The 18,838-nt window shown below is 36.2% G+C and overlaps 1 protein-coding gene across 4 annotated transcripts in view; it reads right to left on the reverse strand.

Moving 5' to 3' along the window:
* Positions 1-477: 477 nt before the first annotated feature.
* Positions 478-18,838, reverse strand: part of LRRC49 (leucine rich repeat containing 49) — a 161,519-nt gene continuing 143,158 nt past the window's right edge. For all 4 annotated transcript variants that reach the window (XM_032864922.1, XM_032864921.1, XM_032864924.1 and 1 more), the window contains 2 exons: positions 10,487-10,640; positions 478-1,175 (listed from right to left, as the gene is read on the reverse strand). In XM_032864922.1, the coding sequence (XP_032720813.1) occupies positions 972-1,175; positions 10,487-10,640 (358 nt within the window). In that variant the 3' untranslated portion in view covers positions 478-971. The remainder of the gene's footprint in view (positions 1,176-10,486; positions 10,641-18,838) is intronic.

Raw genomic sequence — 18,838 nt, forward strand, 5'->3', positions numbered from 1 at the left:
CAGCGTGAACGAGGACAAACCCCTGCCTGCATCGTATTTACCTGTTTGATCTACAAAGGGAATGAGAAAAATGAGAACCTTTCACCCATGAATCCCTACTACTCCCGAGGCACAGGGACGGGCACCTACCTGCAGACAGAGCCCCCGAGCAGCTAACAGAAACGAACACCTTTCAGAGAAGCAGACTCTCTGACTTGTGACTGCATTTCACACTCACTTGGGGGTCCCTTCACACTAAGCATTTTCTTTCTGCCCCCATTGTACTCACGTTCATATTTTGTGTCCGCAGTGACGCCCACGACCCCGTGTGGTGCCCTAAGGACGCATCCCTGCAAGGGTGGAGCCTCTGCCTACTTAAGTGAAGAGAAGGGCTCCCACCCGGCTAGAGAGGAACAGAAAATAGGACGCTTCTGACCAGATGAAGGAGGCCAACACACTTTTTTTTTTTTTTTTTTACTAATTTATTAACAAGTTTATTCTTCACTCATAAAAAAGAATGTGTATTTGGCTTGGAAATCATGACATAAAATAAAAAGGGAAATAACTGGAAATTCTCAGCTGCAAGTAGGTAGAAGCAACTCATGCTGAAACCTGAGCCAGCACTCCGTGCTTGGGGCTAGAGCAGGGGCGCCGGGCGAAGCGAGAGCCGGAGACAGCGGTGCGAGCACAGGGCCCAGCGAGCTCTCAAGACGGCTTAGTTCCCAGAGGTTGTTTGGCTGCTGAAGTAGGAAGCTAATCCTCCTTTCTCTCCTCTCCTTTCCCTCCTTCCTTCCTCTCTTCCTTCCTTCCTTCCTTCCTTCCTCTCTTCCTTCCTTCCTTCCAACCTTTAACTACGGGAATGGTAGGCAATAGTGTTTTGATGCTAGGCTTTCTAGTTTGTAGGATAGTGTTGTTTCGACATGTTTAACCTACTTGTTTTCAACCTCCAAAAACACAAAACTGCTAAAATCAACTGTAACTAAAAGCCATTTCTATTTTTGGTCAGTTATCTGCTGTAGGCAAAGCTTCATGTAGGCATTTTTATTGCGGATTTCTATGACTGCGTCCCTAACAAGCTCAATGAACATCTGTGGCCAAAGCTTCTGCAGGGCTTCGTTTTTCATGTTGATTTCCGTGGCTTCCTTCACAAGGTCCTCCATATACATCTTGCAGAATCTCTTTTTTTCCTTTATTTCCTGTTAAAAAAGGAAAATTTTGCACCGAATCATAATTAATCCAAGAGACAAAGGAACACTTAGCTGAGCCAGAGTAACATGAAAGCATCTGTTCTGAGGCTCACCCTTCAAAGCACGAGTACTTCCCTAGACACACTTGACACGATCAAGCTCTGCGTGAGTACAGACAGCAACGAGGAGCTCTTTACTTCACAGTCCGCTCCTGTCTCTGTTAGACAGCTCTGGAATCACCTGAATTGTAACTACTGCTTCTCTGTTGGTAGACTTTCTCCCTTCTCAGTTAAGGGAGTTAAGCTCACACACGACAGATGAATGCACAGATTTATGGCTTCTAGTGGTAACTGTATCAGGGCACTGATACTGACGATCTTAATTGGAATAATGTCAGTTAATATCCATACACATACTTGAAATACCACCCTCTGAATTCAGTCTGTATTTTAGGAAATTGTGTAGTAGCACTATACTGATTCATTAGTCTAGACCATTTGGATAAATTTGGGGGAAAGTGTACAAGAAAGAAGAGGAAACATACATAAGCCTAGGACCCAGAACTTGGCCTTGAGAGAAGCAATGCTCCCACTCAACTTCTGGGTCTGGAAGTCTGCAAATGAAAAATCTGGGTCCCAAACACAACAAGGAAAGTTTGGGGCCTAAAGCTTCTCAGGCACCAGGCCCCAATTTCACCCTAGAAGCTGAAACAAAGCCATGTGTTCAATATAAGAACTCAACATTTACTTTGGCTATTCATACTTGTGAGGAGTACTGAGGCAAGATGATGGAAAATGCCATAATATATATGGAAAAAATAATGGAATAGATCAGACAATCAGAATTATAGGAAAGTGGGGTGCGTGGGTGGCTTAGTCGTTAAGTGTATGCCTTTGGCTCAGGTCATGATCCCAGGGATCGAGCCCCACATAGGGCTCCCTGCTTACTCAGGAAGCTTGCTTCTCCCTTTCCCACTCCCCCTGCTTGTGTTCTCTCCCTCGCTGTGTTCTCTCTGTGTCAAATAAATAAATCTTTAAAAAAAAGTATAGGAAAGCAATTCACATCAATGAAGGAGGTAAGATATAATAAATGTCAATGACACAATAGGTTTAATTTCTTAGAAAAGAATCTATTCAAACCTCCAACCCAAATCAAAATGCCAAAATTATTTCAGGATGAATTAAAGGGTTAAATTTAAATTATCAACAGATATTATCATTAAAATTATACTTATAAAGACTTGTAATAACAAGGAAAATAAAACTCAATGGTCAATGGGAAAACAAAAATATAAAATAAAATTTTGATAGAGGTTGGGTTATACACATGTCAAAACTTAGCAACTGTATACCTAAGATTTGTATATCATTGTATGTAAGTTTTACCCCCAAAGAAGAAACTATATCGAATACTGAACTCTGATTAATGATACACATGCTGAATTACTTAGGAAGAAGCATGCTAATGTCTGCAATTGCTTTGAAGTGAATTAAAAAATATAAGGTGGATTGATGATAGAGGATGGGTCAATGTGCAGATATGGGACAAAGCGAGGACATTACAGTACAATGTTAATAGCAGAATCTAGGATTGTGTGTATGGGCATTTAATTTAAAATTCTTTCAACTTTGCTGTATGTTTGAAATTTTCATTAAAATGTTAGGAAAAGTATACAGAAAATTATTGGAAGACAATATATTGAAGTATCCTAAGATTGCCTTTCGATTGTGAGACCATTAAGTGTTTTTCCCTCTTTTTTTCTATTTCTCTTCCTTTTCCAAATTTTTACACTTTTTAAAACAACATACATGTTTTAGATTCTTGATTAATTAATGTAAATTCAAGATGAGTCCCGATTGTCACTAAGTTTCCCTAACAAAGGCCTATTTTGGAAATTTTCTTATGACATAGAAGATTTCTCTAAATAATCACTCACCATTCAGGGGTCAACAGGCTGACCTGATTTAGTTCATGCACTAAAAACAACTGGTCACGAGTTGACCTCGCATAAAAATATGTACAGATTGTGATGGGCGATAAATAACAAATGGTTCCAGCTGGCTACTTCTCCAATGAATCTTTCTTTAACTCTGAAATATGGTCTGGGACTTAGTCACCTGCACTAAGTTAGCTTGTTGATGAGAACAGCATTGAGCTGTTCCCTTTTAACACTCAGTAAATCTGGGCTACACGGGGACTACCAGGGAGACAGACAAGTGGGAATCACCAGAGATCAATCAATACCTGAAACGAGCAATGTTTTACAACGTGCAATGCATTTACACAAATAGAAGGCACACGGCATATTTAGTGAATGCCTCTTTTACACATTGCTGAGTTTCTTAAAACACGATTTTGAGTTATTTATTTAGTTTGGTCGGGGAGGGGCAGAGGGAGAGAGAATCTTAAGCAGGCACCACTTCCAGCATGAGCCCGATGTGGGGCTCCATCCCACAACCCCAGGATCGTGACCAGAGCTGAAATCAAGAGTTTTACACTTACCTGATTGAGCCACCCGGGTGCACCACAATTTTGAGTTTTTGGAAAAGAGGAAAAGCCTCGCAGTAAGACTGGAAAATTTTTATAGTAATTTAGGAATAACAAAAATGTATAGAATTTTTAAAGGATGTATTTTTGCTAAATAATTTATACATAATACAAATTAAACTTTTTGTAATTGGCATAGTGCAATTTTTGGTGCTTTAAAATTTCTTGCTATAGCTCCTTCCATTACTTCTTTATGAACATGTTGCTACAGAATTGCATCTGCCATAATAACCCTTAATTCAGTAACTGTTGTAAAGCAGTTTTACTTCATCATTTCTTCTTTCCTCCAAGCCAATTACTCCCATCTCCATGAAGCAGACTCTGAACTCATCAGGTATCTGCCAGGACGACTCACTTGCCTGTCCAGAATGATCCTGTTAAAAGCACATTAGAGATACCTCTCTTGCCCTGACCCGTCAAGGAGTTATTGCTCTTTGAATAATGCTTTTTCCATTCTCAAATGCTTTCATATACTTATTTTTTTCCTATCCCACAACATCCCTGTGGGGTTCATAAAGCAAGTATTATACAAGTTCAATCCTGAGGAGATGAACTCTGTACAATATTATTTATCTCATTGAACTAAAACTTTGTTGTCATGAAGATGGTTTGGGGAAAAAAAGTAGGTCAAAGGTAGGATTTGTTGTGGAGCGATTTTAGCTATAATGGGGTCCAAGCCATATCTCCATCTCCTAAATGGGAAACTAAGGTCAGCAGAAGTTAAGAGACTTGCTCAGGATTACACAGCATCTACTAATACGTACCCAGAGAAAACACTAACCTAGTCTTTGAAGGACCTGCAGTCTCGTTGGAGAGATGGCCTACACATATGAAAAGCTAACTAAAAATTATTAAACAGTAACTAAGTGCTGTGAGATGTTTAGACAGCAAATCTAATAGTGTTCGGAAAGAGGGAGCCCTTTGTGGTCAGAAAGACTTCAGAAAGGGCATGATAAACTTGGAGAGAGTCCCAAGGTCAGTAATCAGGTCTGAGTTCTAGAGGCAGCTCTGTCAGTAACTCACCGAGTGATCCTGAGTAGTTCATCTGAGTCTCCAGTTCTCCTCATCTGTCTAAGAACAGGACTGGAATCATTAGTCCCTTTCAGCCCTCTGACTCTACATACATCTTAGATTTTTTAAAAAATGAGTCAGGAGCATGGATGAGCAGCCACCAAGCAACAGAATTGTACATGTTGTACGTATAATTATATGTGTCATATGTATAATGGAAGGGTCTGCTTAGCCAGATTTGTGAGGAACTCACTACAATTCCCGACCACTCAGGGTGCACCGAAGAGAGAGACTGAGCATTCTCTGCTGCAGACTGAAATATTTTTCAAGAGGTGAGAAGCTTGGTCTAAACGAAGGAAAGCTAGACTGTAAGTCAAGAGAGTGATTAAGGAACTAGTGCGAGGTCTTTCAGGAAGTAAGTGGTAGAATCAGGGGCTCAGATCCAGATCTCCTAGTGGCCAAGTGTTCTTCCAAAATATCATGTGGCTTCAGATTCCTTCTCCCTTCGACATTTCTCAAAACAGGAGTCAACACTCCCTGTCCTGACTTTTTGATCGCTTATTTACTGCTCAAACCACCTTGAAACACTGCTTATATGACTCCACTGAAACTACTCCTATTTAAAAAACAATGATCTTGATTGTCAAATGTATGACATTTTTTCTGGTTTGTGCCCTTCAGGTGTTAGAAAATCACAGTCTATTCAATCAAGGACATAAAGATTCTCACCTACTTTTTCAATGAAAACTTTAAAGTTTTGATTTTCATCCTTAGGTTTTGATCTGGAGTTAATTTTTGTTGTATGGTGTGAGGTGAAGGGTTCAATATGTATTTCTGATTTGATATTCAATTTCCTCAGTATGTTTATTAAATTATCTGTACCAATCTGCAATACCGCCTATCTATATCCCCATGTATAGGGGATATATATATTTCTGGCTCTCAATTTTGTTCTCAGGTCTGTCTATTCCTACACTGCCTTCCTTACTACACCTTTACAATACTTGGCATCTGGTAAGGCAAGTTCTCCCCACTTTTACTCTAGTGTATTTTGGGTTGTTTACTCTATCAGATAACTTTTGGATCAGCTGGTGACATTCTACAATAACCCTGTCCAAATTTTGATTAGAACTGCCTTATATTCATGGATGGATTTAGGAAGAATCTTTCCTATGTAGAACGTTCCTGTCCTTGAACATGAACAATCTATTTAGTTCTTCTTCCAAATTTTTCAACAAAATTTCATAATTTTCTCCATAGAGGGCTTATACATATTTTATTGTTATTTATGTTATATAGTATTTATTGTTAAGGCAAATGGCATATTACTTTAAATTTATTTTCAAATAGGAAACATAGACTATATTGGGTTATCAGCCCCTTTTCTTACCGATTTCTAAAAGTTCTTTATCATTCAGGGAGGTTAGTTGTAAACCATCTTTTCATTTCTTTTTTGTCTTTGCTTATTCTAGCTCCCTGAAGGTCTTTTTCATGCCAACACCGCACACACATTTTCCAAGATTTCTTGAAAACCTTTATACTTTTATTATAAACTTTAAAATCCCTGATCCATTAGGAATTTATGCTGATGTAAGATATAATGTCTGAATCTAGCTCCCCCCCCCCCCCCCTCAGTTCCCTAATTATTCCTAAATCATTTACTGGATAGTCCACGTGACTTGAGATAATTCTTTATCATATTAAGAAATTCTCTTCTGTATTTGGAGGTACAGTTCACTTTTCCATTCTATCTCATTAGACTATCTCTTTATGGTGATCCCGTTTTAACTGATATGACTTTATAATATACCGTAATAGCTAGTAGCACTAGTATTCTCAATATTCTTCTCTTTCAGAGTTTTTATGCTTATTTCCCCATATGTACCATAGGATCAACTAGTCTCAAAAAACCCTCAGTAAAATTTTTGGCATTTTCATTGAGACTATATTAAAATTTTAAATTAACTTAAGGAAAACTGACATTTTGCTTTAGATGCTTTTTATCCAAAACATGGTAGGTTCTCCCATTTGTATAAATCTTTGGTATGCCTCATTAATGTTTTAAAGCTTACTTCACAGAAATCATGCCTATTTATTAGTTAGTTATTACTAGGTGTTTTATCTTTTTGTGTTGCTGCTGTGAGCTGGGTCTCTTCTTTCTGTTATTTACTTACATGGAAACTGTTGATTTCTGCCCCATTACTGAATTTTCTTATAGCTTTTATAGTTTCTGAACTAATTATCTTGGGATTTCCAGAGATTCAATACTATTGTCTGCAAGTAGTAAGTTCACTCCTTTCCTTTCAAGTTACCACAAATCTCTTCCTCTTGCCTTTCTGCGTTGTCTGTATGGATACCTGATAATGGCGATATTGGACATCCCTGTCTTGAGACTGACTTCAGCGAGCACTAGGGTTCTACTGCTGTGCAGCATATTACCTCAAACTCGGTGGCCTAAGACAACATGTATCTGTCATCTCAAGTTTCCATGCATCAGGAGTCCAGGCACAGCTTAGCTGGGTGCTTGGCTCAGGATGTCACAAGGCTGTATAGTCAAGGTGTCAGCCAAGTTCTGTTCCTTTTTAAAGCTTGGGTCCTCTTCCAGACCCGGTGCTTGTTTGAACAGCACTCAGTTCCTTGCAGTCATAGAACTGAAGCCCCAGTTTCTTGCTGGCTATCAGCAGGGGGCTGCTGTCAACTCCTAGAAGCTTCTTGCAGTTCTTGGCCATGTGCCCTCTCACACAGTGGCTTACTTCTTCAAGGCCAGCAGTAGCCTGAATCCTCTTTTAGAGGACCTGGTCAGGTTTATCCAGGATAATCTCCCTTTCCATTAACTCAAAGTCAACTGATTAGAGACCTGAATTGTATCTGCAAAATCCCTTTACCCTTGGCATATTCTGTTGGTTAGAAGCAACTCACAGGTTTTACCGGCACGGAAGAGAGGGATACCAGGGTGTAGGAATCAGGGAGGACATCTTACTCGGAATTTTGCCTACCACTGATGCTAATGTTTCTAGAGTTTCCCCACCAAGCATGATATTTGCTCTTCATTTTCTGTTTATCCTATTTGCTGATTTAAAAAAATTAAGGATGGATGTTGAATTGTGTGAAATGCCTTTTTTCAATGTCTAAAGAAATAATCACAACTTTTCAACTTAGACCAATCTCCTGATAGGAATCTTCCTTGCATTCCTAGAATAAACTACACTTGGCTGTAATGTTTTGTTATTCATTTAATGTTCTGCTGTGGTCTCCTTGATACTCTTCCTTTTTAAAAATATTTTTGCATCATCAATATTCTTAGGTTTTTGGTCTGGCTTTTCTTTTCTTTTTCCAATGCTGGCAGGTTTCAGATTTAATGTTATGGTACCTGCCTTAAAAAAAAATGGTAACGTTTTCTTCTTTTGCAATACTCTTGCACAATTTTTAAAAAATCACTGGAATTGTCTATTCCTTAGAGGTGGTTGATTTCTCTGTGAAATTGTTCTTGTTTTGCATGCAGCTTTTTGATATTTTTCTAATTGTCTTTAGTATTAATTAATAAAATTTATTTTATAATAAATTTAATTTTAATTTTATATAAACAAATAATATAATAATTATATTTATAATATTTATAATATATATTTATATTTTATATCATATATATCTTATTTATATTTCTATCATATTTATCATATTTATATATAAATATAAATATAATATAATAAATTTATTATAATTTTTAATTTATAATAAAATTTATACATATTAATTTATAAAATAAATTAGTATTAATTTTTGACTCATGGAACTGAGTTGGTTCAAGAAGACAAAGACTCAGAATCCTGTCAGTTTGGCTTTCATTTTCCTCCTTTGGCCACATCAGGAAGTCCGTATTAGCCAAAGATTAAATTCAATCCTTTCATATAGCACTCTTACTACCTTTCTCGTCCCTTCTTTTAACACCATCTACCCCAATCTCTGTGCTTCTGAAGAATGAATTGCTCATAGATCCTGGCTCTCTCCATGTCTTTTTGTGCTTCTATGCCTTTTCTTCATACCGTGCTATTTCTCGTTTTCCTTCTATCTAGCTACACTTTATCATTTAAGACTGGTGTCAGGAAGCTCTTCTCTGGAAAGCCTCCCTTGACCTGGATAAGATATTCCTCCCATACTCTCTTTATATACTGGTTTATAACCATCGCTGTATAAGTCTGTCTCCTTCATTAGGATGTGAGATCCGTGAGGATAAGGACAGTGACTACTTACAGCCCACGTAATCTGTGCGACAGGTGCTTAGCACATTCTTTTTGAGCAAAAGCATGAATGTTAGGGTCGGGGAGGATTTCAAGGTATTGACTTCAAGTATTTGAAGAGTTCTCATGAGAAAGAGACAAATTCTCTTTTCTACATAAGGTGGTACTAGGGTCATGAATTAAAAGTTATTAGGAAGCAGATTTCAGCTTCACGTGGGTAAAAATTGTTTTCACCAATGGAATTGTTCAGTGATAAAAGCTCCCTCATGAAGCAGTACTTTTTGTACTCGAATAATTTAAAGCAGAATCGGAACATCCTTTAGGAGGCCATAAAACATCAACTGCATTTTGTTTTCAAGGTGTGTTTCAAGCTGTAATCCTTAGAGACCCTCTGGTTCCAAAGAGATGCTTCAGGACTGGGGGTGAGATGAGGGGAAAGGAAAAGAATAGACAAGCCGATCAAATGAAGCTCTGAAGCCCTCCTTCCCCTCAACAACAACAGCTGCTCTGCTGTTTTTGCTTTGTTTTGACATACTGGGTTTCAGCTACAATGTGGTTTGAATAAAGAGTCCCATGGCTGTTTAAAAACATCTGAAAACCACTTGCCCGGCCATTTCACTGACATATATATATATATATATATATATATATATATATATATACATACATATATACACACACACACACACACACACATACACACACACACATATACATATATATAAAATACATATATAAAACCTGTGTGAGTTATATAAATATATATATTTATTTAAATATATATAACTCACGGTGCCTTGAACATCAGTTAAGGATGCTCAGTCAGTGAGCGCTTCCTGCTGTCTTTGTCTTGCTCTTTTGTCCTTCAGTCCCCTCAAAATCTCTTGCAGAACCTTCACATTCTATTGTTATTTAAAGGATTTATTTCTTCAGCTTTCTTATGAGTTCCATCAAGGCAGGCACTACATGCTTTTCTTCCTGTAGCTCCTGCGGCACCCTAACACTGTATCCCTCCAATAAACCTCCGAATACAAAGAAGTAAAGAATTAGTTCCAGCTTTTCTGGCTAAGCAGCTACAGTGGAAACAGAACAGGTTAAAATGATACCCCATGATTAAGGATGCAGAAGGTCATGCAGTAGGAGAATGAAAGCAGTGAATGAGAACATCAAGGACACAACCTGACATGGGCCAGTTAAGCACTCACAGCAAGCCTGCATCTCTTGTCTTAATTCAGGCAGATCAGAACCCTTGGTCCAGTTTGGTCTAAATTTTTGGTACAGATTTCTTTGAAACATTTTTTTTTTTTTTCTGCTGAAATAAAGATATTGGAACTATGGACTCTACTTCTTCCCAACGCCATGGTGCTTACTGTCTTCAGCTGTACCTGACATAAGGCTGGCTAACTTTCCAGGACACAAACAAATTATCTTCACTGAGTAAAGGGAGAAATGTACCACTGCCAAGTCCCATGCCAGGTGGGAGACATCCAGGCACCAGATGCCAAAGACTGAGAGTGGTTTTACCTCTAGCCTTTCGTTATAAAAGTCTCTCGTGGTATAATTTAGCGTAGCTCGGTTTGTGTTTTCTCCTACAAGTCTTTTGCTATCACTGTTTTCTTCATTGATGAGGCCAGGTTTTTTTCCTTTGGTTTCTAGCAGATACCGGAATTGCTTCTTTCTGTAGAAAGACAGTCAAGGGATGTAGAGAGTTACTAATGAGATTTATTAAAATATGTCTATTTTTTGTTGACTTTCAAGGGAAACATGCGCTTTGGAATGTCTGCTTCATGAGTTTGAGTTACTCATTTGAACTCAGTTCAATACCCCAATCTTTCTACTAATTAAGCTAGACAACCCAAATTCTTTTGTTTCATAACTACCAATCATCAACATAAACATCTCAACCATTTCTAAAATGAAGAAACTCTACCTTACAGAAATCAATATAAAATGTAAATAATCACAGAGCACAAAACAACCCAGTTAAAGATGTAGTAGGCCAAACTTTCTAAGTCATTATCTTTCATAAAGCATATAGTACCTCTTATAAATCACACAAATAGTCTGTAATTCGAATATGCAGCTCAGTAGTATTACTCACAGATAGAAAATGGAATGGGATACTGGTTTAACTTTAGCAAAACCAAAATAAGCAAAACACAAAAACCTCCAAGTGTTAGCATATTGGGGCAAGATCCTAGTAGGAGGTAAATAATGAAACTGGAAACTTCATTTGATTATGAAGAACATAAACAGTTCTCGGAGCATCACTGGCATACCCATAAGCCTAGGCAGAGAACTACGACTCATCTCCCATGAAAGTTGATTTCTGGTTTCCACCAGACTCAGGGTGTCTCTAAGTGAAGGGGTATTACTACTTCACTGTAAACTGAACTAAAGACTGGGAAGAGAAGAGGAATAGCTCTTTTAAAATTTTTTCCCTCTCAAATTTAAAAGTATAAAACAGCAATTTTAGAAATTTTAAGAAGTACACATTTTGAAAAGTATAAAGAGATAAAAATCACCCATAAATCTATAGCTCATAAATCTATATAAATCTATAACATTGTTCACATTCAACATGTTTTTATAGGCTTTTTCTATGAATTTTCGTAAAAAGTTAAGATCATACTAGCCATCCAATTTTGTACACTTATTTTCACTCAATGCTATATATAATAAGTATTTTTCTATGTCTTTAAAACTTAATGCATGAATAAAATTCAGCTGTGACGTTAATCAGTTTACCTAATCAGGCCCTTGTTTTGGATATTTAGTTGTATCATTTTCTCACTTTTATAAAGAAGAAAGTGAGTGATGTACAGATCTTTACCTGCATTTTCTTTATTGACTTTTTAATTATCAAAGCAATGCATATGTAGTTTTTCTACCACGTACATGTCTTTTCAAATAATCAATTTTTCATTAATTCTGTTTTTATTTTTTCTTAAGATTTATTTATGTATTTGAGAGAGAGTGTGTGCTTGCAAGTGGGGAAAGCGGTAGGTGGGGGAGAGAATCCTCAAGCAGACTCCCCGCTGAGTGGAGTCCAATGTGAGGCTCAATCTCAGGAACCTGAGCCCACGACCGGAGCCAAAACCAAGAGTCAGACACCCAAAAGACTGAGCCACCTAGGCGCCCCTCATTATTCTGTTTTTTAATGTCATTAATTCTTTTAGCTTCCTTCAGGATTATTTTTTTTTTCTTTCTAACTTCTTTATTTTCTTTTCCTAACTTCTTTAAGAGCCTCATGCTCTACCGACTGAGCTAGCCAGGCGCTGACTCCTAACTTCTTTAGATAAATGTTTAGCTCCGTTCATTTTCAGCCTTTATTCTTCCCTAACGGATGCATTTCAAAGGCTAAAATGCTTTCATTTAGCATCATGTAACTTGATTCCACAAGTTTTGAAATGTGGTATTTTTGTTATATTTCAGTTCAAGGTAATTTCCATTATAAAACTGTCTTTCAACCTGTAGGTTATTTAGAAATATGTATTCTGATTTCCAGATATATGCAGATTTCCTGATTAACACTGAATAACTGTTAAAGCTAATTGAATTTTGAACAGAAAACATGGGCTATGTAAATCCTTTGGAATCTGTTGACAATTGCCTTATGGATAGCATTTGGTGAATTTTTATAAATTTCCATGCATGCTTGTAAAGAACATGTGTTCTACAGTTATTGGGGGCAATGTTCTCCGAATGTCCATTAAATCAAATATGTTAATCATGTTGTTCAAGTATTTTATAGCCTTTTTAAAATTACTCAAAAATATAGTAAAACTTCCCACTGTAATTGGGGAGTTGTAGTAATGTCAATTTTTGGTTTACAGGTTTTTAAGGCTATGCTAATAGGTGCATACAAATTAAATCAGCAAATTTATCTGAACATTCCTGATTAACTGAACTTATTATTATTTTGAAATGATCCTATTTATTTCTAGTATTGCTTCTAACCTCAGTCTTTTAGTCCTCAATGGTTACTCTGTTTTTATATTGGTTAGTATTAATGTTGTTATCTTTTCTCACTTTTTAACTTTTAAACTTTATGTAACCTTATGTTCCGATGTGTCCCTTGTAAACAACATATAACTGAACTTCATTTTTTTACTCAATCTGACAATCTTTGGCTTTTAACCAGAACAATTAGTACATTTGCACTTTATCACTGATAACACTGATGGTCATAATTATGAGCTCCCTTGAATTCATGCCCTTTACAATGTGATTCTGCAGCTGAGCTGACTACCTCCATAACAGTATCAGTTCTCAGGCCAGGCCTCAGGAGTCCTTGCATGTTTTTCTCTCTTTAAACCCTGCCTCTCCCATGAAAACAAGCCCTGGCAGATTTCTGGAGCATGAGAGACCACGTGGAGCAAAGACAACTCGCCCTGAGGCTGCAGTTTATGGCTGGCCAACCCCCAAATAAGTGAGAGCCCTGGCTAGATCAGCACAGCTGCCTACCCAAGCCACAGGCAGCTGCAGATGCGTGAGAACCCCGGCTGAAGGTACAGCCGACCATCGGACCTGCGGACTCGGGAGAAAATGGCTCTTGTTCTAAGCCACTGGCTTGGTACCATTGGAATTGCTGATATAGTCATATTTAGGTTAAATCTGACATTTTTTTTTTCTTTCAATTTGACCCACATGTTCTATGTTTCATTTCTCTTTCTCTTCTTTTCCATTTCTCCCCTCCTCCTCCTTATTCCTTTAGAAGCTGAACACTCTTTATTCTTTGGTTACCATCGAAATGAGAACATGCACTCTTAACTTACCAACATCTCAGGTTAATTACTATAGCTCCTTCCTAGATAATACAAGGATCTAGAATACCATATCTTTATCCACCTCCTACACTACACTGTTATAGTGTATGTTAATTCTATATATTTTAAAACCCACAACACATAATTATTGTTGCTTTATACAGTCAATGTTCATTTAGCTTTATCCCACAAATTTGGTATTTTTCTTGCTTTTTTTAAAAAAAGATTTTATTTATTTGACAGAGAAGACAGCGAGAGAGGGAACACAAGAAGGGAGAGTGGGAGAGGGAGAAATAGGCTTTCCACCAAGCAGGGAGCCTGATGCAGGGCTCGATCCCAGGACCCTGGAATCACAACCTAAGCTGAAGGCGGACACTTAAGGACTGAGCCACGCAGGCGCCCCTTCTTGCTCTTTATTTAGGTCTTCTTGCAACTCAGACCATCTTTTTGGGGTCACTTTCCTTCTGCTTAATTACAGGTATTATAATTTCTTTTAGTGCAGGAATACTGGTGGGAAACTCTTAGCTTTTGTTTTTTATTATTTTGTTTTAAAGTATCTTTATTTTATCTTCATTCTTTTTTTTTCCTAAGGTTTTATTTATTTATTTGACAAAGAGGGTGAGAGAGCACAAGCAGGGGAGCAGTAGAAGGAGATGGAGGAGCAATCGCCAGGCAGAGCAGGGAACACGACTCCAGCCTCAATCCCAAGACCCTGTAATCATGACCTAAGCCATCTGAGCCACCCAGGCACCCCTATTTTATCTTCATTCTTAAAAGACATTTTTCCTGTGTATAGAATTCTGGGTAGTTGGCAATGAACTTCCTTCAGTACGCTGAACATATCATTTATTATCCTGTCTTCTGACTTCCACTGCTGCTGTTGTGAAGTCAATGACTGATATGCACTCCTTTAAAGATAATTGCTTTTTTCCTGGTTGTTTTAGAATTTTTCACTTTTATAGTTGGTGCTCTGTTATTTCATTGTGAAGTGACTTGGGGTAGATTTCTTTTAAATGAATACATTTGTAATTGGTTGAGCTTGTCTAATGTACAGATTACTGCATTTCACCAGTTCGAAAAAATTATTTGCCATTATCTTTAAATATTACACTTACCCACCTTCTTTATCTTTTTGAAATTCCAATCAAGCAGATTTTAAACCTTTCAACTCATTCTATCTCCAAATTTCTTAACTGCTTTCCCATATGTTCCTTTCTCTTTGTGCTCCATTACATAAAATTCCCTCTAGGCTATTTCCTAAATTACAGATTCTCTTTTCAACTAGGTCTAATTGGCTGTTAAGTCTCTTAAGTTTTGATTGTGTTCATTTCATTTTTCATTTACAGAACTTCCTTGGGTTTCCTTCCAGATCTGATGGATCACTTTTTAAATTTTCTTGTTATTGCCAGATATTTTCAAACTTGTCTATTATATCATGAAATATACTATCCATAGTCGTTTTATAATTCTTAAGAAATAATGCCAAAATCCAAAGTATCTGTGGGTCTGTTTCTATAGTCTATGTTTTTTTCTGTTAGTTCTTATACATGGTAATTTATTTCCTTATATGCTCAGTTATTTTTACTTTTTTCCCATTGTGTCCTGGTCACTGTCCTTAAAAATTATTTATGGAAATTCTCTGATAGGTTGAAAATAAACTTCCTCCAGAGGGGAGGTGCATTTGCTTTTCCCAGGTATCTAGAGAGAGTAACATTTAAACTTTGACATTATTTTAAACTATCTACATATTATGAATTCAGGCTGCAAATCTATATGAGGATTGGCTTTCAGTTACACTTCTTAGAAATAACTTTGTCCCTTTTTTGCTCATACCAAGACAACTTTCCTTGGTAATTCCAGGAGAGAAGAAAGGGAGGTTTATTTCTGACACCATCTTGATGGTATAGCCATGGGAATCCTAGCTTAATTTTGGGAAGATCTCAACTTATATGCATATTTTAGAGGGGTCCTGGGCTTTGATTTATAGCCTTCCCTCTTTGCAGCTAACAAAAGCAAAATTTAATTTCCCCTAAAATGCCTCTAGGTTAAACACAGTTTACATGCTCACCTTACTTCTCAATGTTCTTTCCATAGATCTTGGCCTAGTACTTACTGTACCTTTATGGAGTTTTTGTTTTTTATTTTATCCAAATTTTTAGTTGTTTTTATTGCAAGGAATTATCAAAACAACCTAACTCACATTATCGGAGAAGTCCAATGCATTCTCAATAAGAACTTTCAAATTGTACAAACATACATAGAGTAAAACTTGAAAACCACTCTTTAACCATTCAACCACCACTACTAACATCCACATCCTACCAGATGTGTTCATCTTTTTAGCTCCCTTTCTATGTCTCCATATTTATACATAAACATTAATTTTGTTGCTTTTAAAAATAACATCAGGTCATAATATAAATGCTTTTTTACACTTTATTTTATTTAATAAACTGTCTGTCTCTGGATCATTTCAGATCAGAACAGAAAATCTACTTTAATCTTTTTTTTCCTTTTTCTTCTTTTTCTATAGTTTTAAAATGACCATAATGTACATAGTATCATATATATGCTACATTTATAGTTTAGAAGTACCATGATTTATTTAACTTTTCCTATTGTTAGGCATTTAATTACTTTCTGAAGTTGGGTTACTACAAACAATAAAATAATCACAGCCTATACCTAAGTTTTTTGTGCCCACGTATGTGCATTTCAATAGGCTATATTCCTAGTACTAGAACTTCTGGGTTCAAAAATATGGCAGATATTGCTAAACTACTTCCTTCACAAGTCTGCATTAAGTCTTCCACCAAGAGTGTAGAGTATATATTTCTCTGAATAGTAATAAACCCCTATTATTATTAGTTCTTAAATTTTTTAGTTGATCCCATTAGCTAAAATGAAATCTTATTGTTTTAATTTAATTTTTACTTCTCTTTTACAAGTGAGTTGGATCTTTTTTTACAATATTTGGCCTTTGTGTGTGTGTGTGTAAAGTCTTTATATCCTTTGTTTTTACTTTCATGTTGATTGTCTTCTTCTTACTAAATTTGTAGGACTTCTTAAATCTGTTAAATGTGTTGCAAATACATTTCTCCCTCTCTGTTCATGTCTTTTGACTTTATGATGTCTTTTATCATACAAAAGTTTTAAATTTTTGTGAGCTAAAGGTGTCAAAACTTAGAAAGTATTAGAAAATATAGTAGAATGTTTTTATAAACTTGAGGTGATGAATGCCTTCCTAGGATACAAAAATCATCTTGTTCAGTTTACTGAGATACCATACTGGGATTGTTGATTAGAAAGTCAATAACTACATGATTTAATTAAAATACATTGACATTTTCAGGGGCGGGTGGTTGGGTGGCTCAGTTGTTAAGTGTCTGCCTTCAGCTCAGGTCATGATCCCAGGGTCCTGGGATCAAGCCCTGCATTGGGCTTCCTGCTCGGCGGGAAGCCTGCTTTTCCTTCTCCCACTCCCCTTTCTTGTGTTACCTCTTCTCACTGTCTTCTCTGTCAAATAAATAAATAAAATCTTAAAAAAATAAATTGACATTTTTATTAAGCCTCAGAATTCATTAACAATGTACATCTTTCCATTTTTAGACCTTTTTTAAATTCCTAATTTCACTGTTTACTTCATAGTTACTTTGTATCAGATGGATTTCCTGATATTTTATTATTTTTATTGTCTCAATAAATGGGATACTTTTCTAATACTATTTTCAAGAATTTATTATTTTAATGAAGAAATGCCAATTATTTTTGTAAGCTAATATAGTATCTGGTTTCCTTGTTATATATTCTGATTAGCTATAAAAAAAAGTTTAATACTTGAGTTCTTGGATTTTCCTTAGAAACTTGTTATAAAGAGTCTATTTTTGCTTTTACTCGTCAACTATTCTTTTTTATTTCTTTAAAAGTTGCTTTAGCTTTACAAATTTCTTGACTCCATTTTCTTGTCTATGACTTTGACTGAGGTTAAACATCTTTTTTTAAGTTTAAAGGCACTTGTATTTTGTTTTCTGAGAAACTGGTTCTCCTGTTTCTTTGTGTTTCCTATTTCAACTGGGTAAAATTTACTTTCTAATTTTATGATATGACTAGAGAAAGTGATCTATTTAAGTATGTTTTTTGGGAACCATGGAGTTTTTCTTTGAGTTTAATATATGTCCAATTTTTGTAGACATTTCATAGGTGTTTGAGTAGAATTTGTTTCAAATTGGGAATAAGAATCTGGCAATAAAATTATAAATCCATTTATTTGATAAAATGCATTAACTGTTATTCAAATCCTCCATATTTCTTTTTTTTTTTTTTTTAAAGATTTTATTTATTTATTTGACAGAGAGAGATCACAAGCAGGCAGAGAGGCCGGCAGAGAGAGAGGAGGAAGCAGGCTCCATGCTGAGCAGAGAGCCCGATGCGGGGCTCGATTCCAGGACCCTGAGATCATGACCCGAGCCGAAGGCAGTGGCTTAACCCACTGAGCCACCCAGGCGCCCCTCCATATTTCTTTTTTTTTTTTGTTTATTTGATCTACTGATTAGATTAATACCTATCACAATAACTGTGAATTTGTCAATGTATACTTGTGCTTGTTGATATATTTAGGATCTTAGTTACATTAAGTTTTATAATTATCATATTCTTTGGCAGATTGTAGCTTTTGGTCATCATTTCTATTATCACTAATACTAATATTCCCAGATTTGTTTGTTGCTGTTGTTGGCATTTCTCTGTTATATAGTTTCATCCCCTTATTTTCAAACTTTATATATTGCTTTCTTCAGGAGTATGTCTCAAAGACAACATGTAACTCAATTTTAACCCTGATAGCCACTATCTATTAATAGGAGAATTCCATTCATTAATATTTATTATAACTAACATGTTTATTTTTCTTTCTTCTTCTCTTCCAGGCTGTTGTTGAACTTTTTTCTTTTTAGTGGTTTAGAATCTGTACATATAGCTTTTCTTCCTACTAGCAGCCCTTAAAATTTAAATATACACAGTTAAAAATGTATTTTTTCATTAACTTTTGGTGCTAATTAGTAACTATTATTACTCCTAAGGGGGGAAAAAAAACTTAGGAAATTTTAAC

Source organism: Lontra canadensis, unplaced genomic scaffold (genome assembly GCF_010015895.1).
Source record: "Lontra canadensis isolate GAN:19392208 unplaced genomic scaffold, GSC_riverotter_1.0 scaffold28, whole genome shotgun sequence".
In the NCBI taxonomy this organism is placed as follows: Eukaryota; Metazoa; Chordata; class Mammalia; order Carnivora; family Mustelidae; genus Lontra; species Lontra canadensis.